Below are 27463 nucleotides of genomic sequence, written 5' to 3'. Positions count from 1 at the left end.
ATCACCTGAGGTTAGGAGTTCGAGAACAGCCTGACCAACATGGTGAAACCCTGTCTCTATTAAAAATACAAAAATTAGCCTGTGTGGGGGCGCATGTCTGTAATCCCAGCTACTCAAGAGGCTGAGGCAGAAGAATCACTTGAACCTAGGAGGCAGAGGCTGCAGTGAGCTGAGACTGTACCATTGCACTCTAGCCTGGGCAACAAGATTAAAACTCTATCTCAAAAAAAAAAAATTAAAATTAAACATAAAAATTAGGTCAAGTGTGGTGGTTCACACCTGTAATTCCATCACTTTTTGAGGCCAAGGCAGGTGGATTAACTGAGCTCAGGAGTTCAAAAGCAGCCTGGGCAACATGGGGAAAACCCATCTCTACAAAAAATGCAAAAAAATTACCTAGGTGTGGTGGTGCGCACCTGTAGTCCCAGCTACTTGGGATTTCTTGAGCCTGGGAAATAGATTGCAGTGAACTGTGATTGCACCACTGCACTCCAGCCTGTTCAATAGAGCAAGTCCCTGTCTAAAAAAAAAAACAACTTTTTTTTTTTTTTTTTTTTGAGACGGAGTTTCGCTCTGCCACCCAGGCTGGAGTGCAGTGGCGCGATCTCAGCTCACTGCAAGCTCCGCCTCCCGGGTTCCCGCCATTCTCCTGCCTCAGCCTCCCGAGTAACTGGGACTACAGGTGCCCGCCACCTCGTCCAGCTAGTTTTTGTATTTTTAGTAGAGACGGGGTTTCACCATGTTAGCCAGGATAGTTTCGATCTCCTGACCTCGTGATCCGCCCGTCTCGGCCTCCCAAAGTGCTGGGATTACAGGCTTGAGCCACCGCGCCCGGCCAAAAAAACAACTTTTTTTTTAAACTCATTGGACCTGGTGGCATGTGCCTGTAGGCCCAGCTATTTGGGAGGCTGGGCCTGAGGCTGCAATGAGCTTTAATCACATCACCGTGCTTCAGCCTGGGCAACAGAGTGAGACTCTGTCTCTAAAAAATAAATAAATATGTAATATTAAAAAGTTAATTTTAATAGTATACTTTTGCTCAATATATCAAAAGTATTACCTGCACAGCAAAAGAAATAATCAACAGAGTAAACAACCTACAGAATGGGAGAAATATTTGCAAATTATTCATCTGACAAAGGACTCATATCCAGAAACTACAAAGAACTCAAACAACTCAATGACAAAAAACAAATAACCTCCTTAAAAAGTAGGCAAAGAACACAAACAAACATTTCTCAAAAGAAGACACACAAGCAACGAACAACATATGAAAAAATACATCACCAATCAACAGACAAATGCTAATTAAAACCACAATGAGATACCATCTTACACCAGTCAGAATGGATATTATTAAGCCAGGCACGGTGGCTTATGCCTGTAATCCCAGCACTTTGGGAGGCTGAGGTGAAAGGATTGCTTAAGTCCAGGAGTTTGAGGTCATCTTGGGCAACACAGGGAGACCCCATCTCAACAAAAAATAAATTTAATCGGCTGGGTGCAGTGGCTCACACCTGTAATCCCAGCACTTTGGGAGGCCTAGGCGGGTGGATTACTTGAGGTCAGAAGTTTGAGACCAGCCTGGCCAACATGGTGAAACCATGTCTCCACTAAAAATACAAAAATTAGCCGGGCATAGTTGCACATACCTGTAATCCCATCTACTCGGGAGGCTGAGGCAGAAGAATTGTTTGCACCTGGAGGCAGAGGTTGCAGAGAGCCAAGATTGTGCTACTGCACTCCAGCCTAGGCAACAGAGCGAGACTCGGTCTCAAAAAAAAAAATTAATAAATTAGTCAGGCATGGTGGCTGGCACCTGTAGTCCCAGTTACTATGGAGGCTGAGACAGGAGAATCGATTGGATCTGGGAGATCAAGGCAGCCATGATGCCACCACTACACTCCAGTTTGTGCAACAGAGTGAGATCCTATCTCAAAAAAAAAAAAAAAAAAGATAATAATGCATATTACTAAAACGTAAAAAAAAAAAAAAAAAAAGATGTTGGCAAGGATGTAGAGAAAAGAGAATGCTTATATACTGTTGATAAGAACGTAAATTAGTACAAATTCTGTGGAAAACAGTATGGAGAGTTCTCAAAGAACTAAAGACAAAACTGCCATTCTACCCAGCAATCCCACTACTGAGTATATAACCCCCCAAAAGAAATCATTATATAAAAAAAGACACCTGGCCGGGTGAGGTGGCTCACGCCTGTAATCCTAGCACTTCGGGAGGCTGAGGCAGGCAGATTGCCTGAGCTCAGGAGTTTGAGACCAGCCTGGGCAACACGGTGAAACCCTATCTCTACTAAAATTCAAAAAATAAGCTGGGCATGGCAGCATGTGCCTGTAATTCCAGGTACTCAGGAGGCTGAGGCAGGAGAATTGCTTGAACCCAGGAGGTGGATTCAAGCACGTGACTTGCCCACCAGGCGTGGTAGTGGGCATCTGTAGTCCCAGCTACTCCAGAGGTTGAGGCAGGAGAATCACTTGAACCTGGAAGGCGGAGGCTGCAGTGAGCTGAGGTTGTGCCACTGCAACTGCACTCCAGCCTGAGCTCTGTCTCAAAAGAAAAAAAAAGAAAGAAAGGAAGGGAGAAAGGGAGGGAGGGAGGGAGGGAGGGAGGGAGGAAAGAAGGAAAGAAAAGAAAGAGAAAGAAAGAGAAAGAAAGAAAGAAGGAAGGAAGGAAGGAAGGAAGGAAGGAAGGAAGGAAGGAAGGAAGAAAGTGGAATGAACAGATTTGCTAAGTCTCCCGATCTTCATCTTTCTCCGGTACTGAATGCTTTCTGCCCTTGGACACCTTCAGCTTTTGGACTCCTGGACTTACACCAGTGGTTTGCCAGGGCTCTTGTGCCTTCTACCACAGACTGAAGCTGCAGTTTTTCTACTTTTGAGGTTTTGGGACTCAGGCTGGTTTTCTTGCTCCTCAGCTTGCAGACGGCCTACTATGGGACTTCAGCTTGTGATTGTGTGAGCCAATACTCCTTTATTTATTTTATTTTATTTTTTGAGATGGAGTTTTGCTCTTGTCACCTATGCTGGAGTGCAATGGCACAATCTCGGCTCACTGCAATCTCCGCCTCCCGGGTTCAGGCAATTCTCCTGCCTCAGCTTCCCAAGTAGCTAGGACTGCAGGCATGCACCACCATGTCTGGCTCATTTTGTATTTTTAGTAGAGACGAGTTTTCGCCATGTTGGCCAGACTGGTCTCGATTCCCTGACCTGAGGTGATCAGCCCACCTCAGTCTCCCAGATTGCTGGGATTTCAGGCTTGAGCCACCACGCCTGGCCCAAAACTCCTTAATAAACTCCCTTTCATGTATACATCTATCCTATTAGTCCTGTCCCTCTAGAGAACCCTGACTAATACACCAGGCATGATGGCATGAGCCTGTAGTCCTGGCTACTCTGCAGGCTGAGGTGGGAGGATCGCTAGAGCCCAAGAGTTGGAGTTTGAGGCTGCAATGAGCTATGATCTAGCCACTGCACTCCAGCCTAGTCAAGAGAGACCTCGCCTCCAAAAAAAAAGTATAATCATCCCTTCTTGAAATCAATGTAATTGATAGTTTATATTCTAGGATGTATTTATCAATTGCAGTACATCTCAATTTGTACTAAGCCTTGTTTCAAGTACTACGAGCCCCATGTGGCGAGTGGCTATTGTGTTGGACAGTTCAGACATGGAAACTACTTTCAGCATTTCAGCATTAGAGTATTTTCTTTATACTTTTTTTCTCTTTTCTTCCTTCCTTCTTTTTTGCTTTGAAAACATATTTAATTGGGTAAGCTGGATTTTGAAGGAAGTGGGGAAAATTCATATTCTGAGAGTCTAGTTTTAAATTTTAAGTGTTTCCAGTACAGCTCTCCTTTGTTTATTTGTTTTTAAGGGTTTTTTTTGTTTTTTTTTTTTTTTTTTTTGGTTTTTTTTTTTTGAGACAGAGTCCTGCTCTGTCACCCAAACTGGAGTGCAGTGGCACAATCTCAGCTCACTGCAACCTCCGCCTCCCAGGTTTAAGCAATTCTCCTGCCTCCACCTCCTGAGTAGCTGGGATTATAGGCACATGCCACCATGCCGGGCTAATTTTTGTATTTCAGTAGAGACGGGGTTTTACCAGGTTGGCCAGGTTGGTCTTGAACTCCTGACCTCAGGTGATCTGCCTGCCTCAGCCTCCCAAAGTGCTGGGATTACAGGCATGAGCCACCAGGCCCGGCCCTATTTTTACTTTTTTTAAGATGGGGTCTGGCTCTGTTACCCAGGCCAGAGTGCAGTGGTACAGTCTTGACTCACTGCAGCCTTGACCTCCTGGTTCAAGTGATCCTCCCGCCTCAGCCCCCCAAATATCTGGGACTAGAGATGTGTGCCACCACACCTGGCTAATTTTGTATTTTTTGTAGATACGGGGTTTCACTATGTTGCCCTGGCTGGTTTCAAACTCTTGAGCTCAAGCTATCTGCCCATGTTGGCCTACCAAAGTGCTGGGATTACAGGCATGAGCCACCGTGTCCGGCTGTTTGTTTGTTTTTAAAAACCCAGATGTGGCCAGGCACTGGTGGCTCACGACTGGAATCCCAGCACTTTGCGAGGCTGAGGTGGGTGGATCACGAGGTCAAGAGATCGAGACCATCCTGGCCAACACTGTGAAACCCTGTTTCTACTAAAAATACAAAAATTAGCTGGCTGTGGTGGCGTGTGCCTGTACTCCCAGCTACTCGGGAGGCTGAGGCAGGAGAATTGCTTGTACCCGGGAGGTGGAGGTTGCAGTGAGCAGGGATTGTGCCACTGCACTTCAGCCTGGGCGACAGAGTGAGTCTCCATCTCAAAAAAAAAAAAAAAAAAAACCACCAGTGCACAGATTATTTTGGGAAGATAAAAAGGCAGGAGAAGCCAGACACGGTGGCTCATGCCTGTAATCCCAGCACTTTGGGATCACAAGTTCAAGACATTGAGACCATCCTGGCCAGCGTGGTAAAACCACGCCTCTACTAAAAATACAAAATTTAGCCCGCCATGGTGGCACACACCTGTAGTCCCAGCTACTCGGGAGGCCGAGGCAGGAGAATTGCTTGAACTTGGGAGACGGAGGTTATAGTGAGCCAAGATCACACCACAGCACTCCAGCCTGGGTGACAGAGCGAGACTCCATCTCTAAAAAAAAAAAAAAAAAAAAAAAAAGGCAGGAGAATGTGATTAAGGTGCTGCTGCCGAACACTTATTTCCTTTTATTCATGTGTTCATTTCTTTTCTCTCTCTTGTTATTTTTTGAGACAGGGTCTCACTCTGTTGCCCAGGCTTTAGCACACCTAGCTATTTTTTTCTTATTTTTTGTAGAGATGGGCCTCCCTATGTTGTTCAGGCTGGTCTTGAACTCCTGGGCTCCAGCAATCCTCCTGCCTCAGCCTCCCAAAGTGCTGGGAGTGCAGGCATGAGCCATTACGTCTGACGCATTTTTTCTCCTAACAGCAGTTACTGAACATCAACTATGGGCCAGGGACTATACCTCGGGGTAGCTTTACAGACATATTGCCTGGCTTGTGAAGCCTACAATTTACTAGGGGAGCCAGACAAGTAATAACAATAAAATGTGATAAGTGCTGTGATAGGGGAAGTATGAAGGGCTCAGTGGCTGCCTGGGAGAATACTTTAAGCCATTTTGGGAAATAAGAGAAGGCTTTGGGGGCTGGGGGTTGAGGGAATGATGTCTAAGATGAAACCTAAAGATTAAGTAAAGAATGGCTAAGCAAAGGGGAGAAGGAAGGGCTAGAGAGTGCCAGAAAGAGTGAGTTTAAGGAATGCCCAGAGCCTTTTGGGGAACTGAAAGAAGTTATGCGTGGTTGGGGCCTCCAGGGTGAGGGGTGAGGCTGGTATTGTGCATTCTTCTCCCGGCAGCCTAGTTAACAGTGGGAGTTGGGAGGCAGGATGTTGACAAATCTGGACTAGCCAGGCTCAACGCAGGAAGTACTCCACCCCAAAAATATTCCTTCACCAGTTCAGTTCGAGTTCACCAGTTACAGACCCAAATGTGTTAATGAGTTAATGAGTTAATGTGTTTAGGACAGCAAGAATCTTTGGTCAGGCACTGACACCTTATTTTAGATTCAGAAAATTGAATATGATAGAAGTTCCGTGTAATAAGGGACATATAAAAATGCATATAGGCCAGGCATGGTGGCTTACGCCTGTAATCCCAGCACTTTGGGAGGCCGAGGCGGGTGGATCACCCGAGGTCAGGAGTTTGAGACCAGCCTGGCCAACATGGTGAAACCCCGTCCCTACTAAAAATACAAAAATTAGCCAGGCATGGTGGCAGGCGCCTGTAATCCCAGCTACTTGGGAGGCTGAGGCAGGAGAATTGTTTAGAACCCAGGGGGAGGAGGTTGCAGTGAGCCAGGATTGAGCCACTGCACTCCAGCTGTCTCAAAAAAACAAACAAACAAACAAAAAGTACATATAAAATATAGGTATGGGGGCCAGGCGCGGTGCCTCACGCCTGTAATTCCAGCACCTTGCACGGTCGAAGCGGGTGGATCACCTAAGGTCAGGAGTTTGAGACCAGCCTGGCCAACATGATGAAACCCCGTCTCTACTAAAAATACAAAAAATTAGCTGGATGTGGTGGCTGGCACCTGTAATTCCAGGTCAGGAGGCTGAGGCAGGAAAATCGCTTGAACCTGAGAGGCTGAGGTTGCAACAAGCCAAGATAGAGTCACTGCACTTCAGCCTGGTCAACAAGAGTGAAAACTCCATCTCAAAAAAAAAAGAAAAAAAAGAAAAAAAATAGATATATAAAAAGATATGGCCGGGCACAATGGCTCACACCTGTAATCCCAACACTTTGGGATGCTGAGGTGGGAGGACTGTTTGAACCCAGGAGTTCAAGACCAGTCTGGGCAACATAGCAAGAACTCATCTCTACAAAAAATAAAAATATTAACCAGGTGTGGTGGCACCTGCCTGTAGTCTCAGCTATTCAGGAGGCTGAGGTGAGAGGATTGCTTGAACCCGGGAGGTAGAGGCTGCAGTGAGCTGTGATCACACCACTGCACTCCAGCATGGGTGACAGAGGGAGACCTTGTCTCAAAAAAAAGAAAAAAGAAAAAAAAAAAGAAACAGGTGTGGAACTAATGAAAAGGCACTTCACTCTGACTTGGGGAGGTCTGGACAGGCTTCACATAGGATATGACACCTAGACAGGGTCTGGAAGAGTAAGCAGGAGTTTGTCAGGCCTCTAAGTGGGAGGACATTCTGATAATAATAACCATGATTTACTGATTTACTAAGTGTCAGGCACTATTCTGGTGGTATTTTGTATTGTTTTGTTTTGTTTTTTTTGAGACGGAGTCTTGCTCTGTCGCCCAGGCTGGAGTGCAGTGGCACAATCTCGGCTCACTGCAACCTCCGCCTCCTGAGTTCAAATGATTCTCCTGCCTCAGCCTTCTGAGTAGCTGGGATTTACAGGTGCACACCACCATGCCCGACTTTTTTTTTTTTGTATTTTTAGTAGAGATGAGGTTTCACCATATTGGCCAGGCTGGTCTTGAACTCCTGACCTTGTGATCCGCCCACCTCAGCCTCCCAAAGTGCTGGGATTACAGGTGTGAGCTACCATGCCTGGCTGTCTGGTTTGTTTTTAGAGAGACAGGGGTCTTGCTCTGTCACCCAGGCTGGAAGGCAGTGACTGGATCATAACTCACTGCGACTTTGCAGTACTGGGCTTAATTGATCCTCCTGCCAGGGCCTCTCAAAGTGCTGGGATTACAGGTGTAAGACACTGCACCTGGCCTCTCGAGTGGGTTTTATTCATTAGCTTACTTAATTCTCTTTTTTTTTTTTTGAGACAGGGTCTTACTCTGTCTCCCAGGTTGGAGTACAGTAGTGCAACCATGGCTCACTGTAGCCTCAACCTCCCAGGCTCAATGGATCTTCCCACCTCAGCTTCCTGAGTAGTTGGGACTACAGGCATGTGCCAACACACCTAACTAATTTCTGTATTTTTTGAAGAGACAGGTTTTCACCATGTTGCCCAGTCTGGTCTCAAACTCCTGGCCTCAGCAATCCACCCACCTTGACCTCCCAAAGTGCTAGGATTATAGGCATCAGCCACTGCATCCAGACTTAGCTCACTTAATTCTAATAATAATAATAATAATAATAATAATAATACATCCTGGGTGCTAAAATATCTGTTTACAGGTGAAGAAACGGAGGCATATAGAGGTAAAGTAACTCAGCTAGAGTCACACAGTAAGGGTTAGAGCAGTTTGGCTCAAGAGATTACTTCTTTAATCCCTATGCCATATGCTGGAGTATAGGTGGTTGAGTATGTCTGGACTGTAGGGTAAGGAGTTGGGGAAGGAACATCAGATATCAAGTTGATGAAAGAGGCAGTAGCCTGCCAGGTGCAGTGACTCATGCCTGTAATCCCAGCACTTTGAGAGGCCAAGGCGGGTGGATCACCTGAGGTCAGGGGTTTGAGACCAGCCTTAGCACCATGCTGAAACCCCCTCTCTACTAAAAATACGAAAATTAGCTAGGTATGGTGGTGCACATCTGTAATCCCAGCCACTAGGGAGACTGAGGCACAAGAATGGCTTGAACCCGGCAGGTGGAGGTTGCAGTGAGCTGAGATCATGCCACTGCCCTCCAGCCTGGGCGACTCAAAAAAAAAGAAAAGAACAGAAAGAAAAGAGAAGAGAAAAGAAAAGAGGCAGTAGCCAAATCACAAAGATTCAGCATGAGTACCTTGAAGACAGGCTCTTAGGAGCTTTTAGGTAAATATTTTTAAGTACTTGAATGTGTATATAAATGATTGCTAATGAATGTGATTATATTCTGGATATCCATATCCAGATTTACACAAGCCACATGTCCAGTGGTGATTCACTGCCTCAACAGATTCCTATAGGATCCCTTAAGCTATCAAGAGGGATATAAGAGCCAGTTCCCTATCATTAACTATGAGATCCAAGAGCTCAAAATGTAACTCCTCCAAGAGGGAGGAGGTGCAGGCCCAGTTAGAGGGGAGAGGCTAAGGGTGTCCCCACTCTTGATCCTCTACCCACACGACAACCACATTCACAATAGGGATCTCTCCTGTCTAAGGACTCACAAAACAAACATCAAGGCCCCTTTCTTCTTTTAGCTGAAGCAGTATAGCCAAGCAGGAAATTGGTGTGTTCTCCCCAACCCCCATCACATATACACACATACCAACCCAGAAGGCTGGTGCTTCCCTCTTACAGCTGTCCCTGCAGCTGTCTGGGACTTTTTAAAGAGAGCTTTCCAAAAATCTTCCAGGGAGACTTGGGTGACTCCAGTAATCTCTCTGCACAGAAGGTGCCTTTGATTTTTGAGAATGACATTTCTTTCTGTTATCCCATGCTATGCAGAGCTGCTACATCTTTTAAAACCTAGGTCTCTGATGTCCATAGCCACTGGGTTGGTAGGCAGAAAGTTCCATCTCTGCATCCCCCTGACCTGACCTCAGGCAACCCCCAGCAAACTAAGATAGATCCTCGTGGGAGATGGCACCAGGGAAGAGCCACATCTCCAGTGTGGCCTATGCACCAGCTTGCTGTGATATGCCTGGGCCACTTCCTTTTCTGGCAGAGTCATAGAGGACCTTCTGCTTCTACCCATCACTTCCTACATTGAGAAGCTGAAGGAGAAACTGGTAAGATTATAATTATTTTAAATAGGGTTTTAAAAACATGAAGTCAGGCCGAGCGCGGTGGCTCATGCTTGTAATTCCAGCACTTTGGGAGGCCAGGGGGGGGCAGATCACCTGATGTTGGGAGTTCGAGACCAGCCTGACCAACATGGGGAAACCCTGTCTCTACTAAAAACACAAAAAAAAAAAAAAAAAAAAAAATAGCCGGGCATGGTTGCGCATGCCTGTAATCCCAGCTACTTGGGCAGGCTGAGTGAGGCAGGAGAATCACTTGAACCTGGGAGGTAGACGTTGCGGTGAGCTGAGATTACACCATTGCACTCCACTCCAACCTGGGCAACAAGAACAACAAAAAAAAACCCACATGAAGTCTACTTTGCTTCTGCTGGCAGAGATCCTTTTGCACAGAAGTGGTTAACCAGGGCTCAACCATAATGACAGACCTTCCTAGCCTAGAATTTGGGTATCAGTTTGAACCTGCTTCTTGTTTTTAATAATTATTAAATTCTTTGTCTACTTACCATTTGTCATCCATTGTGACAACAGCTTTATGTATTTATGTATATATGTATTTATTTATTTAATTTATTTTTTGAGATAAGAGTCTCTCTCTGTCACTGAGGCTGGAGTGCAGAAGCACAGTTATGGCTCACTGCGGGATCAACCTTCAGGACTCAATCGATCCTCCTGACTCAGCCTCCTGAGTAGCTGAAACTACAGGCATGTGTCCCCACATCTGGCTAAGTTTTTAAATTTTCTGTAGAGATGAGGCTTCCACTATGTTGCCCAGGTTGGTCTCGAACTCCTGGGCTTGAGTGATCTGCCCACCTCTCAAAGTATTGGGATTACAGGCGTAAGCCACCATGCCCAGCCCTCAACAGCTTTATTTACATGCACTATTTTGTTAAATCCTCAAATGACATAAATTCTGTTGTATTCCTACTTTACACACTAGAAAACTAGGGATTAAAAAATTGCTAACTGAGCTGGACGTGGTGGCATGTGCCTGCAGTCCCAGCTACTTGGGAGGCTGAGTGGGAGGACTGCTTGAGCCTGGGGGGTGTCTAGGCTGCAGTGAAGTATGTTCATATCACTGCATTCAAGCCTGGGTGACAGAGTGAGACTCTGTCTCTAGAAACATTAAATTAAATAAATTTTTTTGGAAAAAGAGTTAACTAATTGGTCCAAGATCAAACAGCTAGCAGCTGATCTGTGATTCAAAGCCAAGTGGGTCTAACTTAACTTCTATACTAAGATACTTTCTTCAGGGGGGCCGGCAGGCTTTCTATAAAGGAAAATGCCACACATAACATTGTGATTGATAGGGCCAAAAGACTTATGTGTCAGAAAGACTGGCATCCCAGTCGGCAAAGAAAATAGCATGTCAGAGTCCCACGTTTAGAAAATTGAATTCCTTAGGCTTTACATCTGTATCAAGTCTGGGATCACCTGTCCTAAATTTCTGAATTATTTTCATAAGAGACACTGAGCAGTACAGGAAACCTCATTAAGCCTTTGCAGATCCTCTTAGTTTATATCACTCTCCCCTGGTCCTGTTCCTTTCTCGTGCATTCTTTTTTTTTTTTTTTTTTTTTCAGATGGAGTCTCACTCTCTTGCCCAGGCTGGAGTGCAATGGTGTGATCTTGGCTCACTGCAACCTCTGCCCCACCCCGGGTTCAAGCGATTTTCCTGCCTCAGCCTCCAAGTAGCTGGGACTACAGGCACACGCCTCCATGCCTGGCTAATTTTTGTATTTTTAGTAGAGACAGGGTTTCAACCATGTTGGCCAGGCTGGTCTCGAACTTGACCTCAGGTGATCCATCTGCCTCAGCCTCCCAAAGTGCTGGGATTACAGACATGAGCCACTGTTCCAGGCCTAATTTTTATTTTTAGTAGAGAGGAGGTCTCACTTTATTGCCCAGGCTGGTCTTGAACTCCCAGGGCCAAGAGATCTTTCCCCCTTGGCCTCTCAAAGTGCTGGGATTATAGGCGTGAGCCACTGTGCCTGGCCTGACGCCCTTTTTAAGCTCCCCACAAGCCTCCCCAACTGAATTGACTTTTGCCACATCTGAAACTCCACAGCATTTTACGCCTCTCTTACGGCTCTTTTCTACACATTACAAGATTGATACTCATTTAAATAGTGCTGGCGCTCACTTTTAGATTTGAATTCAACATTAATAGGAAGAGGCCAAGGGTTCTACTAGCCAGAATTTAGACTAGAACCCATATTTAACATTTATTAACAAATACTTATTGAGTGTCTGCCACATGTCTGGTACTCTCACGGGAGCTGGAGATAACGGGGTGGACAAGACAATGTCCCTGTCCTCACGGAGTTCACATGTATTTTATTCCACAAGTCTTCCTAAATTGGATAAATTAGGAATTTTTTTTTAAACTCAGTAAGTGTGGGGTACCTAGAGGCAGCAGTTGTTGGAGATAACAAAAATACACACACACACACACACACACACACAATTTTAAATTCAACAAGTATTTATTGGGTATAACATGTGCTAGGCTATGGGTTCACCACTAGGAATTTAACAGTGAGCCAGACACCAGTGGTTTCTTTTTCTTTCTCGCAATAGCTTTATTGCGATATAATACACATACCATACGATTCACCAATGTAAAGTATGCAATTTAATGGTTTTGAGTATATTCACATAGCTGTACAACTAGCATACCCTAAAATAAACTCCATACCCATTAGCAGCCACTCCCCATTTTCCCCAACTCTCCCAGCCCTAGGCAACCACTGATTTCCATCTCTGTGGGTTTGTCTATTCTAGATATTTTACCTAAATGGAATCATGCAATACTTTGTTTTTTGTGACTGGATCCTTTCACTGAATCTGTTCGAAGGGTCATTCATGTTGTAGTATTTCCTTTTGTTGCCAAATGATATTCCATTGTAACAGCGGAATTATTAGTACATTATTCCAATATACCACATTTATTTATCCCTTCATTAGTTGATAAACATTTCAGTTATGTCCACTTTTTAGCTGTTACGAATAATGCTGTGAACATTCATGTGCAAATTTTTGTGTGGACAAATGTTTTCTCTTTTTTGGGGTATATACCTAGCAATGGAATTGCTGGTTAATATGATGATTCCAGCTTTAATCTTTTTTTGTTTGTTTGTTTTGAAATGGAGTCTTGCTCTGTCGCCCAAGGTGGAGGGCAGTGGCACGATCTCAGCTCACCGCAACCTCCGCCTCCTGGGTTCAAGCGATTCTCCTGATTCAGCCTCCCCAGTAGCTGAGATTACAGGCGCCCACCACCACGCCTGGCTAATTTTCGTATTTTTAGTAGAGATGGGTTTTCACCATGTTGGCCAGGCTAGTCTGGAACTCCTGACCTCAGGTGATCCACCTGCCTCAGCCTCCCAAAGTGCTGGGATTACAGGCATGAGCCACTGCGCATGGCCCATCTTTAACCTTTTGAGGAACTACAGCGATTTCCCAAAGCGGCTGTACCATTTTACATTCCCACCAACAGTATATGAGGGTTCCAATTTCTTCACATCCTCCCCTAAACTTAGTATTGTCTTTTTTATTATAGCCATCCTCCAATAAATTCAAGTTTTTATTTTGTAATGACTTTCCATTTAAAGAATTTCGAGGATACTACAAAGAGTTCCAGTATATCCTTCATTCATCTTTCCCTAACGGGAGAGAATGATTATTTTGGAAAAAAAAAAAAAAAGAGAGAGAGAGAGAAATGATACCAAGTAATCTAGCTTTAATCTCTGTTGACTGAAGTGAGTATTAGGAGCTTTGGCCAAAGTAAAAGGTAGTGAAAAGATAGTCACATCAAGGTGCCCGAGTTAAGAAAATCAGGAGGTAGAATTCAAGGAGACCATGTCAAATCCTGTCAGCAAAGTCAAGGTCGGAAAGGAAGCCACTTCCTAACCACCCACACCACTGGTGGTCTCATCACGCTGTTGCACCATTTGGATGTTTTCTAATTGTCCCGGGCAGTTTTCTCTCCAATTAGACTGTAAACTCCTGGCAGGCTCAGGCAGTGCTTTGAAGGTCTCACGTGGTCCAACCTTACGCGAAAAGCACTTATTGAAAGCACCTGGACGGCCCGGCGACGTGGCTCACGATTGTAATCCCAGCACTTTGGGACGCCAAGGCGGGCGGATCACCTGAGCTCAGGAGTTCGAGACCAGCCTGGCCAACACAGTGAAACCCCGTCTCTACTAAAAATACAAAAATTAGCCAGGAGTTTGAGACCAGTCTTGCCAACATAGTGAAACCCTGCCTCTACTAAAAATACAAAAATAAGCCAGGCGTGGTGGCGCGCGCGTAGTCCCAGCTACTTGGAAGCCCCAGGCAGGAGAATCTCCTGCGAGGGGGAGGTTGCAGTGAGCTGAGATTGCGCCACTGCACCCCAGCCTGGGCGACAGTGAGAAAGAAAGGAAAGAGAGAGAAAGAAAGAGACAGAGAGAGAGAGAGATAGAGAGAGAGAAAGCAAGCAAGCACCTCAACAGAGACAGAGAGACAGAGATGGAAAGAAAGAGAGACGAAAGAGAGAGAGAGAGAGAAAGAATGAGAGAAAGAAAGAAAAAGAAAGAAAGAAAGAAAGAAAGAAAGAAAGAAAGAAAGAAAGAAAGAAAGAAAGAAAGAAAATAAAAAAGAAAAGAAAAAAAAAAGAAAAGAGAAGAGAAGAAAGAAGGAAAGCAAGCAAGCACCTGCTCCGTAACCCGGGGAGACTTGCTCGACCTGAGAACCCAGTGTCACACGACACATCCACTGCCACACCCATACCTACGCCGGGACGCGGAACCGCTTCTACCCGCCCACACCGGAGAGGTTGCTCGCGATTGGCCGGGCGGGCACACAGGCCCGCCTTGCGAAGGTGGCTGGGCAGCCTCCCCATCTAAGCCTGGGTCGCAACCTCCGTGAGGGGCCGCGGAGCCGAGCACGGGAAGTGGTGTCCAGTCGGTTCTTGGCAGCGACAGCCAGTGCGGGAGAACCCTCCCACGGCAAGGCCGAGCCCTGAGACTGGACTAGCACGGTAGTGAGTCTCTCAGGTCTCCGCAGCGAAGGGCCGCGGGGGGCTGGGACCGTGCCCGACCGTGCCAGCTCCCGCCCCGGAAGCGGAAGCGCAAGCACTGCGGGGCCCTGTACAGTGTGAGCCCGACCCGAGAGCCAGTCGTTCCGCCCGCTGGTCATCGCACCATCTCCCCCGCCGGTGTCCTGCTCGCCGTCCCCGCCATGCTCTCTTTAGACTTTTTGGACGATGTGCGGCGGATGAACAAGCGGCAGGTGAGCTTGGCCGTCCTCTTTTTCTCCTGGCTCTTCTTGTCTCTTCCAGGCTGCTGCTGCGGGGCCTGGAGGACCCCAGGGTTCTGGTGTGAGGGTCTGAGCTGGTCTGTTGCCCGGGTCATTCCCTTGCTTTGGAGTCTGTGGCCAGAGGCCGCCTTGTCTGCCTCATTATTTTTAACCCCGAACTGATTCAGGGCCTACCTGGGGCGGGGCGGGGCGGGAAGCGGTGTCTTCATGTTCCATTCCTCCTACTGAGGTAGGGGAGCAAATGGAAACCGTACGCGCTTTGAAAGTGGGAGTTGGGGTTGCTTATTGTTTTAGTCATTTTAAGGCGGCCGACTCTTGATTTCTCCAGTCGGAGCGACTCCAGGTGGATTTGGGAGAGACAAGGTTTAGCTGCTTTCTGGGGCGCTCAGCAAGGCGATTGTAGGCCCCAAGAAGCCGTTTTGCTGCTTTCAGCTCCTTGCAACCCTTTAGTAGAGCTGAGCCGTAGCGGGCTGCACGGACTTTGACTTGGACCACTGTGAGCTCCGAGGTGGAACAGTTACACCACTTTACCTTGCGTCCGCTTAGCACTAAGGTGGCAGCCCTCAGAATCTATGGTTTTATAGTCCAATATCAGTGCCACGGGGGTCTAGAAATGTGGGTCTCCTGATTTTGTCCTCACACTTTGCTCTACCTTCATCTTCTAGATCGTATGCTAAATAGTACTGAGAATACTGTTGTAATTATTTAGTCCTTAGAAAAGTTTGCTCTGTTTTGTCTTTGGCACTAAGTGTGTCTGTGGAGCCTAGTTTTGCTGCATCGGACTTTTTTGTTTGTTTGTTTTAAACAGTATTTTACTGTTATGATTATCCTGATGTCACCATTAAGGAATTTTTTTCCCTTGGACTTGCATTTTTTGTACTTATAGCTGCCACTTAGGGAAATAGATACACAATCTTTCCTTACTCCCCTTCAGGCTTTAGCTAGCTCAGTGTCAATTCTGTCAGTCAGAATTGAGCATTCTATAAAAATTGCACAAATGTTACTTTATGTTTTTATGACAACACTCCAAATTTTTACTCGTATAGTGTTGTCTTTTTTTAATCCATATTTGGATTTCTAGATGCCACAGACATTCCTCTGAAGAAAGTATTTATTTTGAGTCTGATATTTATTTGTACTCTATGCCAGGTACAATGAGAGAAATGCAAAGATAGTTAAGAAAGACTTGGCCTTCAAGGAGCCTAAATGTGTAGAAAAGGACTAAGGCAAAACAATAACTTTTTTGAGCTCTTACCATGCGTGAAGCACTTTATACACATGTAAGGTAGGTAATGTTGCTCATATTAAACATATGAAGAAAATGAGACTTTGTGAGAAGCAATACAGTATAGAAGTTAAGAGTATGGACTCTAAAGCTAGATTTCTGAGTTTTGAAGTAGCTCTGCTATTTACTGGCTGTGTGACTTTGAGCAGATTACTTAACCTCTCTGTGCCTATGTTTACGTTTATTGTTGTAAAAAGATATGCAACATAAAATATTCCATTTTAATCATTTTTAAGTGTATACTTCACTGACATTAGTTGCATTCACTGTGTTGTGCAAACGTAGGGTCGCTATGAAGATTAAATGAGTTAATATAAAGCCCTCAGAAGAGCGTCTGGCACATGGTGAGTATTGGCTGTGCTGTGGTTGATGTCATTGTTATAAAGCTTTAGTGATTTGCTTACGATAGAAGGTAGGCTGGGTGTGGTGGCTCGTGCCTGTAGGCCCAGCACTTTGGGAGGCTCAGGCGGGCGGATCACAAGGTCAAGAGATCAAGACCATCCCGGCCAACGTGTTGAAACCCCCTCTCTACTAAAAATACAGAAATTAGCTGGACCTGGTGGCGCACGCCTGTAGTCCCAGCTACTCGGGACGTTGAGGCAGGAGAATGCCTGGGAGGTGGAGATTGCAGTGAGTTGAGATTGTGCCACTGCACTCCAGCCTGGCAACAGAGCGAGACTCTGTCTCAAAAAAAAAAAGAAGGTAAGTGGCAGGATGTGGATTTGATCTCAGGTCTTTAAAGCCTGAACACTTGGATAAGGAAGGATATGACCCATTCTCCCTTGGACTTGCATTTTTTGTACTTATAGCTGCCACTTAGGAAGTAGATACACAATCTACTTCCCTAAGGATAGGAGTATGGATAGGAGGGGTTGGATATGATGGGGTGAGGGAGAGTTATGAAATGAGCTCTTTATCTGTACATAATATCTGGGAAAAAGAATTGACAATACATGTAGATACATGTAGATACTGAGAATTAATCAAATGAAAGAGGGAAATTAGAATTTTGTTTTATTCCTCTAAAAGTTGCTATTATTTGCATAACTTCTCTGCTTATACCTAATTACATATTACAGTGGTAGGAAAATTGTGAGAGATTGTGAGAAAATTGTGAGAGGGCATTACGAACAGCTTCAAGGAGATACTAGCATTTAAGTTGGATCTTGAAAGACCTTCTTAATAGCTTCATCTTTTTTTTTTTTTTTTTTTTTTTTTTTTGAGATGGAAGTCTCACTCTTTCACCCAAGCCGGACTGCAGTGGCGCTATCTCGGCTCACTGCAAGCTCCACCTCCTGGGTTCACACCATTCCCCTGACTCAGTCTCCCGAGTAGCTGGGACTACAGGTGCCTGCCACCACGCCCAGCTAATTTTTTATATTTTTAGTAGAGATGGGGTTTCACTGTGTTAGCCAGGATGGTCTAGATCTCCTTACCTCGTGATCTGCCTGCCTCGGCCTCCCAAAGTGCTGGGATTACAGGCGTGAGGCACTGTGCCCAGCCAATAGCTTCATCTTTAACCTGGGTTGGTTAGCATTCCAGTAATCAAAAGGGAAGGAATTCACTCAGCACTTGCAAACCTGCTAGATAGGCTCTAAAGCATAGAGATATACAAGGCACTCCTCCTGCTCTAACAAAATGGACAGGAAGAGAGACCAGATACATGAAGATAAAATGAGTGGGCTATTCTGCCCTGTATTTCTCTAATATGGAGTGATTGTGGTTCAGAATTCATTGCATCTATGACATTCAGGGTTAGTGGAAGTTTAAATGGTAAAATTATCCACCCTGGCCTCCCAGAAGTTGTTAGGAATGGATAGGAGGGATTGGATATGATGGGGTGAGGGAGAGTTATGAAATGAGCTCTTTATCTGTACATAATATCTGGGAAAAAGAATTGACGATACATGTAGATACATGTAGATACTGAGAATTAATCAAATGAAAGAGGGAAATTAGAATTTTGTTTTATTCCTCTAAAAGTTGCTATTGTTTGCATAACTTCTCTGCTTATACCTAATTACATATTACATCTATATTAAGTGTCCGATTACTTTGTTTGAGTTTTGTTTTTGTTTTTCCTTATCAGATCCACAGAGGAATACTTTAGTAAATGAACTCCCTCCATTTACAGTGTACTGTTTGATAAGTTTTTATACTTAGGTATACCTAACACAATCAAGATATAGAACATGTATATCACCTACAAGACCCCTTCTGTCCCACCTCTAATGTGCTTTTTGTCAGTATAGAGGGGTTTGCATTTTATATAAATGGAATCATAGAATATGTATTCTTTGGAGTTTTAATCAATTTTTAGGCTGGACGCAGTGGCTCATGCCTGTAATCCCAGCACTTTGGGAGGCCGAGGTGGGAGGATCACTAGAGGCCAAGAGTTCAGCACCAGCCTGGCCAAAATGGTGAAACCCTGTCTCTACTAAAAATATAAAAATTAGCGGAGCGTGGTGGTGCGCACCTGTAATCCCAGCTACTCATGAGGCTGAGGCAGGAGAATGGCTTGAACCTGGGAGGCAGAGGTTGCAGTAAGCCCAGATCACACCACTGCACTTCAGCCTGGGCGACAGAGCAAGTCTCTGTCTCAAAACAAAACAAAACAAAACAAACAGAGTATGTTTTAGTTTTATAAAAAACCGTGAAACACTTTAAGAATGGCTGTACTGTTTTGCCTTCCACCAGCAATGAATGAGAGTTCCTGTTGCTCCACATCCTCCCCAGTATTTCATGTTGTCTGTGTTTTGGATTCTGGGCTTTGAAATAGAGGTAGAGGTATGTTGGGTTTCTTCAAAAAAAATTTTTTTTTTTTTTTAAGACAAAGTCTGTATCTGTTGCCCAGGCTGGAGTGCAGTAGCATAGTCACATCTTACTGCAGCCTTGAACTCCTTGGCTCAGGCAATCCTCCCACCTTAGCCTTCTGAGTAGTTGGGACTATGGATATATGCCACCATGCCTGGCTAATTTTTGTGTTTTTTGTAGAGATGGAGTCATGCTATTCTGCCCAAGCTGGTCTCAAATTCCTGGGCTCGAGTGATCTTCCCACCTCGGACCCTCAAACTGCTGAGATTGCAGATGTGAGCCACCACACCCAGCCAAGTTGTTTAAATTAATTTATTTTTAACAGTATGCTTGTATTCTTTCTTAGTCTCTGGGTACCACCCTAGAATATTAGGTGATCTTTAAGGTCCTTTTAGCTAATAGTCATATACTATTTTATTTGTATACTTACCTTTGTTTGGAGTATGACTTCCTTTTTTTTTTTTTTTTTTTTGAGATAGAGTCTCGCTGTGTTCTGTCACCAAGGCTGGAGTGCAGTGATGTCATCTCAGCTCACTGCAACCTAGTAGCTGGGATTACAGGTGCGTGCCACCATGTCTGGCTAATTTTTGTATTTTTAGTAGAGATGGGGGTTTCACCATGTTGACCAGGCTGGTCTTGAACTCCTGACCGCAAGTGATCTGACCACTGTGGCCTCCTAAAGTGCTGGGGTTACAGGCATGAGCCACCTTGCCCGGCCTTTAATATAATTTATTATTCTAGTTTTTTAACAGCACTGTGTTTAACAACCAGCTTGCAGAATTGCTGAAAATTTAGGAAGCTGGTTCCAGCACACCACTGATTAGTATGAGAGGTTTTTGTTTTTTTTTTTTTAATTTTTGTTTGTTTTGAGACAGGGTCTCCCTCTGTTGACCAGGCTGGAGTACAGTGGCAGGATCTTGGCTCCCTGCAACCTCCTCCTTCTGGGATCAAGTGATTCTCCCACCTCAGCCTCTGGAGTAGCTGGGACTACTGGCTAGCAACACCATACCTGGCTAATTTTTGTATTTTTTTGTAGAGTCTGGATTTCACCAGGTTGCCCAGGCTGGTCGTGAACTCCTGAGCTCAGCCATCCGCCCACCTCAGCCTCCCAAAGAGCTGGAATTGATTATAAGTGTGAGTCACTGTGCCCAACCTTAATGTAAGCAATTTTTTTGTTTGTTTGTTTTGTTTTGAGACGGAGTCTGGCTCTGTTGCCCAGGCTGGAGTGCAATGGCTCAATCTTGGCTCACTGAAACCTACCCACCCCTAGGTTCAAGCGATTCTCCTGCCTCAGCTTCCCCAGTAACTGGCACTACAGATGCATGTGATCACATGCTAATTTTTTGTAGTTTTAGGGGTTTTACCATGTTAGCCAGGATGGTCTTGATCTCCTGACCTCGTGATCCGCCCACCTCAGCCTCCCAAATATACGAGCATTTTTAAATGCACATTGAGGTGGTTTTTGTGTGCAGAAAAGCCTATTTAGAGTTATCTTTAGTTCTAATAATAATTTATAAAACCTAAAATTTTAAGACTAAATTCTTTCTTAAATTTTTGGAATTTGTTTACAAATCTTATCCTATTTAAAGTGTAGCAAATTTTAACAATCACTTTTTTATTTTTGAGACAATCTCACTCTGTTGCCCAGGCTGAAGTGTGGTGGCACCATCTCGGCTCACTGCAACCTCTGCCTCCTGGGTTCACACAATTCTCCTGCCACAGCCTCCAGAGTAACTGGGATTATAGGCGTGCACCACCACTCCTGGCTAATTTTTGTATTTTTTTTAGTAGAGACGAGGTTTCACCATGTTGGCTAGGCTGGTTTCGAACTCCTGACCTCAAGTGATCTGCCTGCCTCGGCCTACCAAAGTGTTGGGATTTCAGGTGTGAATCACTGCACTCGGCCAACAATCACTTTTAAGAGCCTATGTTTGGTTTAATTTACAAAGTTAAACATCTTAAAATGATTAAACTTTATAAATTAAAAAGTTATTTTAAAGAACTTCAATTATTCAACAAACATGGACTACTTATATCATTTTTATAGATCTGAGACTTCTTAAGTTCTCTTAAAATGTTTCAGCACTGTATAAATAGTAAACTTTCTGATTCAAATAATAAATCTAAAACAACTGATTACACATTTTAAACTGAATTTTTAAGGCTAACTTAACAACTGATTACACATTTTAAACTGAATTTTTAAGGCTAACTTATTACTTCACTAGGTCAAATTCTCTTAAATTTTACAGAAGTTAAAATACCAAATATGGCTGGGTGCAGTGGCTCACGCCTGTAATGGTGGAGGCCGAGGTGGATGAATCGCTTGAGCCTAGGAGTTTGAGATCAGCCTGGGCAACATAGTGAAACCCCATTTCTACTAAAAATACAAAAATTAGCCAGGTGTGGTGGCACACGTGTGTAATCCCAGCTACTCAGGTGGCCGAGGCACAAGAATCACTTGAACCCGGAAGGCAGAGGTTGCAGTGAGCCAAGATTGTGCCCCTGCACTCCAGCCTTGGTGACAGTGTGAGACCCTGTCTCGAAAAAAAGAACAGAGAAGGCCAGACGCAGTGGCTCACACTTGTAATCCCAGCACTTTCAGAGGCTGAGGCAAGCAGATCACTTGAGGTCAGGAGTTCAAGACCAGTCTGGTCAACGTAGTGAAACCCCGTCTCTACTAAAAATACAAAAATTAGTGGGGCGTGGTGGTGTGCACCTGTAATCCCAGCTTCTCGGGAGGCTGAGGCAGAAGAATTGCTTGAACTCTGGAGATGTTGGTTGCAGTGAGCCAAGATCACACCACTGCACTCCAGTCTGGGTGACAGAGCGAGACTCCATCTCAAAAAACAAAACAATACAAAAAACAAAAACAAATATGAACAGAGTTCTTAAGAATATTAACACTATGCATGCTTTCCCTTAAACATTCTATTTTTAATTATAAATCATTCTGGGGTAAAAAATGATAGCTAGGTGTGGTGCTGCACCTGTAGTGCCAGCTGCTCAGGAAGGCTGAGGCAGGATGATTGCTTGAGCCCAAGGAGTTCAAGTCTAGCCTAGGCAACATAGTAAGACCCCATCTCTTAAAAAAAAAAGATATACTCACTAATGAAATAAGTATGTTATGCCAAATTATTTTTATGTTACATGTATGTCACGTGTAATTTTTAGAATTGACTTCTCTGCTTGCTGAGATTTTTTTATTGGCCAGGATGTGACTAGATGCCTGTCTGAGCCCTGAAGGGACTAAGCAGACTCCCATAAATGTGTACTTAACTCCCCGCAGGCCACTTACATTGCTTGATTGAATTTGCATTTCTCTGGGTTTTAATTATCTGTATGCCTTCCTGCCTAAATGTAAAGTCCTTGAGACTTAATAGGATCCTTCATTCTTTTTATATCTTCCTATCTCTTAGTATGACCCAACTCTTAACTGTTATTGCAGTGATATTTTAATGATTTCTAGATAACTTTTTCTTTTCTTTTTTCTTCCTGAGATAAGGTCTCGCTCTGTCACCTAGGCTGGAGTCCAGTGACGCGATTACAGCTCACTGCAGCCTCAACCTCCTGGGTCCAAGCCCTCTTCCCACTTCAGTCTCCCGAGTAGCTGGGACCACAGCTGTACTGGGTACCATAGTGAGACTCCAACTCATGCCTGGTTAATTTTTGTATTTTTTGTAGAGATGAGATTTTGCCCTGTTGCCTAGGTATCTTTGATACTTTTTTTTTTTTAATGAGTTGTCCCTGAAACATACAGAAACCTAGGACATTTTTCTTAGACATAGACCTAATATGGATAAATGTGAAGTAAATAGGAGGTATATCCAACACAGAGGATAAAGTCATTACTTTTTTTGTTTATGGGAAAGTAGTCTGGTCTTATTTAGGATCAGGAAAATCTTTATTACTGGCAGGGTGTCAACATTTATTAATGAATTGCCAAGTTTCAATGTAGAAATATTGGTATCAGTCTCCATTACATACACAAGAAAATCACAAGTAAAATTTTATTGTAAACTGCAATTAACATCAACAGGTATATTCTTTTTTTTTTGAGACAGAGTCTCACTCTGTCACCCAGGCTGGAGTGCAGTGGTGTCATCTCACTGCAACCTCTGCCTCCTGGGTTCAAGCACTTATCTTGCCTCAGTCTCCTGAGTAACTGGGATTACAGGCATGTGCCACCACGCCTGGCTAATTTTTTGTATTTTTTAGTAAAGATGGGGTTTCACCATGTTGGCCAGGCTGGTCTTGAACTCCTGACCTCAAGTGATTCACCAGCCTTGGCCTCCCAAAGTGCTGGGATTACAGGTGTGAGCCACTACGCCCGACTAATATATTCTTTTGAACAGCCAGAAATTATTCTTTATTCCATGTAACTGAGCAAAATTCAGAATACAGTACCATAGTAACAAAGATATTTTCTTGCTACCGTTCCTTGATATTTTACATCTGTTATTTTTTTCATAACGTTCTCTCCACAAATGACATAAAGACAAGGATGATTATATTCTTTTCCACAGCCAGATGGCACAAACCTGTAACAGTAAAGATGAGCTCCCCTTAGGAGAAACTGGGGTTTGTTTTTTTTTTTTTTTTTTTTTACAAAAGTTTATTCTTAAATGTACAACAGCTCCAAGACAACACTTAATTCCAGCTTCAGGTGGCAAAAGATGTTATGGCAGGGAATATAGACGTTTAAATAAGGATGAAATAAAGGGTCACCATCTCCTCAGGTACAAGGAACAGCTTACTTTTTGCCAGATTTCTTAATTCCACCTGTGGCCAAGGGCCCCTTCCCTGCGGCCTTCGCTTTTAGCTCCTCGAGTTTCTTCTGCTCCTCTTTTTGTTTCTGCTTGAAAGCCTTATCTTCCTTGTCCATCTCTTTGGCCTGCTTCTTAGGCTGTTTCAGTGGCTTCTTCTTTTTTTTTTTTTTTTTTTTTTTTTTTTTTTTTTTTGAGACGGAGTCTCGCTCTGTCGCCCAGGCTGGAGTGCAGTGGCCAGATCTCAGCTCACTGCAAGTTCCGCCTCCCGGGTTTACGCCATTCTCCTGCCTCAGCCTCCAGAGTAGCTAGGACTACAGGCGCCCGCCACCTCGCCCGGCTAGTTTTTTGTATCTTTTAGTAGAGACGGGGTTTCACCGTGTTAGCCAGGATGGTCTCGATCTCCTGACCTTGTGATCCGCCCGTCTCGGCCTCCCAAAGTGCTGGGATTACAGGCTTGAGCCACCGCGCCCGGCCTAGTGGCTTCTTCTTGCCACCTTCGCGGCCGGACATGGCGCCTGCCGCCCCTTCCCCAGACCCTGCCCGAAACTGGGGTTTTAACTCTTCTTCAAAAGGGTTATGTTTTCTGCTCAAGGAAGAAAGTGAGATATAGAATCCAGACACTTAAGGTGTCTACCCCTTAACTGGAAAATTTTGTCCAAAAAACATGGTTTATCAGTCAGGGTTTAGTCTGGAAGAAGAACTACTGTGAGTATTATTGAATAATGGATTTATTAAAGTAATAAAACCTTGGCCAGGCGCAGTGATTCATGCCTGTAATCCCAGCACTTTGGGAGGCCAAGGCAGGTGGATCACGAGGCCAAGAGATCGAGACCATCCTGGCCAACATGGTGAAACCCTTTCTCTACTAAAAATACAAAAATTAGCTGGGCCTGGTGGCATGCGCCTTTCTCTACTAAAAATACAAAAATTAGCTGGGCCTGGTGGCATGCGCCTGTAGTCCCAGCTACCCAGGAGGCTGAGGCAGGAGAATTGCTTGAACCTGGGAGACGGTGGTCGCAGTGAGCCAAGATTGCGCCACTGCACTCCAGTCTGGCGACAGAGTGAGACTCCATCTCAAAAAAAAAAGTCTCACACAATTGTAGGAGAAACTGGATAAGAGTCTAAAAGTGGATTAGAGACCCAGAGGAATGTCACTAAGCAGCTCTTCTGAAGCACTGGTTTGGGTGGACAGATCTAAGCTTGCCATGGAGTCTGGGACAGGATTCCACGTCCAGCTGCTGGAGTGAGACTGGAAAGGAGAGCAGATGGAGAGATCCGTGGGAGGCTGTTGCCTGTCTAGCTAGTCTCTGAGTCAGCCAGAAGAGCTGAATTCTGCTAGCCCCTCAGTGTCTGTCTTACCATCTCTAACTACAGTGACCTTCTGCTTAATTACAGCTACTACTGCACTTTCACCTTCCAAATCTTGGGCAGATTCCTTTTTGGCCAACTCTAACCCAGAACCATACAGGGAAGAGGATTTGGGGAAACCTAGTTCTAGCTTAACCAAGTTGACAAAGTACAAAACTGTTAGATTCTACCCTTTGTCAACTTGGCATCTATACACACCTGTTTTAATCATATCAACTTTTGAATAAAGATAAAACAAAAGTTACATTTCTGATATAACTATCCTTTGTTTCTGTAATTGGTTACATGATCATAGCTGTTTTCTGTCTCTGCTCTCAGCAATAACCTAAATTGGTCATAATTTCTTGCCTCGGGGTGACCTACCCTTCTTTACTGAAGGGTTGTCATAAGAAGTCCTACCTGAATTGGGTTGTTGGAGTTTTCACTGACTTTTAGATGGGAGTACTGAGGGGCCCCAGAGATCCTCTATATTCCAGTTCCATTTGCTTCCCTCGTGGCATAGTAGCAACCCTGTTTCTCTCTGATGATCAGGATCAATCACCCTAGCCATTATAACCCTGCTGCATTTTGGTTCTCTGGAATGAGAAGCCCAAAGTGACCAAGTAGCAGTCTTAACATTCAGTTTAACGGAACCATTATGTCTCCTGATGGATGGATTAAAACCTTTGTGAATTAAAACCTTTAAATCAGGCCAGGTGTGGTGGCTCACATCTGTAATTCCAGCGCTTTGGGAGGCTGAGGTGGGTGGATCACCTGAGGTCAGGAATTCGAGACCAGCCTAGCCAATAAGGTGAAACCCCGTCTCCACGAAAAATAAAAAAGTTTTGGACATTGTGGCGGGCACCTGTTCCCAGCTACTCAGTAGAGGCAGGAGAATTGCTTGAACCCGGGAAGCAGAGGTTGCAGTGAGCTGAGATTGTGCCACTGTACTCCAGCCTGGGTGACAAGAGCGAGACTCCATCTCAAAATAAATAAATAAATAAACAAATAAAACCTTTAAATCAGCAAATTTAAAAGTTGTGAGGATGGGAAGCTTTTTTTTTTTTTTTTTTTTTTTTTTTTTTTTGATGGAATCTTGCTCTCTTGCCCAGGCTGGAGTGCAGTGGTGCGATCTCAGCTCACTACAACCTCTGCCTCCTGGGTTCAAGCAATTCTCCTGCCTCAGTCTCCTGAGTAATTGGGACTACAGGTGCACACCACCACGCCTGGCTAATTTTTGTATTTTTAGTAGAGATGGGGTTTCACCATGTTGACCAGGTTAGTCTCGAACTCATGACCTAAGGTAATTCACCTGCCTCGGCCTCCCAAGGTGTGAGCCACTGCCCCTGGTCTGGAAGTAGAAATTTCACTACCAGATCATTAGGGGTAATAATGAGAGGAGTCACACCCATTCCTATCCTTTACTTCCTGGACTAGTGAATCCTAGCTATGGAAAAAACAGCACCATATGTTGGTTGTCAATTCAGATCATATACAACATACTGGAGGACATTAGACATTACCCCAAACCCACAAAGTGTTGCCACCTAGCTGATGCCATAACTGTATTCTGAAAAGGCCATTTCTGTCACACAGAAGAGAGTAACCGTAGCAGTAATTAAACAGGGAAAATCTAATATAAATAACTGTTAATTACTAGAAGATGCTAAACTACTGAAAGGGGTAAAAGAGGACTCTTGGCTGGGCTCAGTGGCTCATGCCTATAATCCCAGCACTTTAGGAAGCCCGGACAGGAGAATCACTTGAGGCCAGGAGTTCAAGACCAACCTGGGCAATATAGTGAGACCCAGTAGGCCGAGATGGGGGGATCACAAGGTCAGGAGATCGAGACCATCCTGGCTAACAGTGAAACCCCGTCTCTACTAAAAAAATACAAAAAACTAGCCGGGTGAGGTGGCAGGCGTCTGTAGTCCCAGCTACTCGGGAGGCTGAGGCAGGAGAATGGTGTAAACCCAGGAGGCGGAGCTTGCAGTGAGCTGGGATCCGGCCACTGCACTCCAGCCTGGGCGACAGAGCGAGACTCCGTCTCCAAAAAAAAAAAAAACAAAAAAGAAGTTAAAATATTAGCCAGGCATGGTAGTGCTCACCTGTAGTCCTAGCTACTCCGGAGGCTGAGGCGGGAGAATCACTCGAGCCCAGAAGTTTAAGCCTGCAGTGAGCTATGATCATGCTACTATACTCCACCCTGGGCAACAGAATGAAACCTTTTCTCTTTAAAAAGAAAAAAAAAAAAAGATTCCAGAA

General features: G+C 44.6%; 1 protein-coding gene across 3 annotated transcripts in view; it reads left to right on the top strand.

Annotated features, from left to right (window-relative positions):
- The first annotated feature begins 14530 nt into the window (after positions 1-14530).
- The window catches only part of SEC11A (SEC11 homolog A, signal peptidase complex subunit), a 49549-nt gene continuing 36616 nt past the window's right edge, over positions 14531-27463 (top strand). The window contains exons 1-2 of one of the 3 annotated variants that reach the window (XM_030931155.1): positions 14820-14956; positions 16554-16612. In XM_030931155.1, coding sequence (XP_030787015.1) covers positions 16610-16612 — 3 coding nt within the window. In that variant the 5' untranslated portion in view covers positions 14820-14956; positions 16554-16609. Of the gene's footprint in view, positions 14957-16553; positions 16613-20220; positions 20242-27463 lie in introns of those variants that run through there. The other 2 variants (XM_010369867.2, XM_030931156.1) reach the window with 2 other exon arrangements.

This window comes from Rhinopithecus roxellana, chromosome 5, assembly GCF_007565055.1.
Source record: "Rhinopithecus roxellana isolate Shanxi Qingling chromosome 5, ASM756505v1, whole genome shotgun sequence".
Classification (NCBI taxonomy): Eukaryota; Metazoa; Chordata; class Mammalia; order Primates; family Cercopithecidae; genus Rhinopithecus; species Rhinopithecus roxellana.
This window is presented reverse-complemented; position numbering and strand designations above follow the sequence as displayed.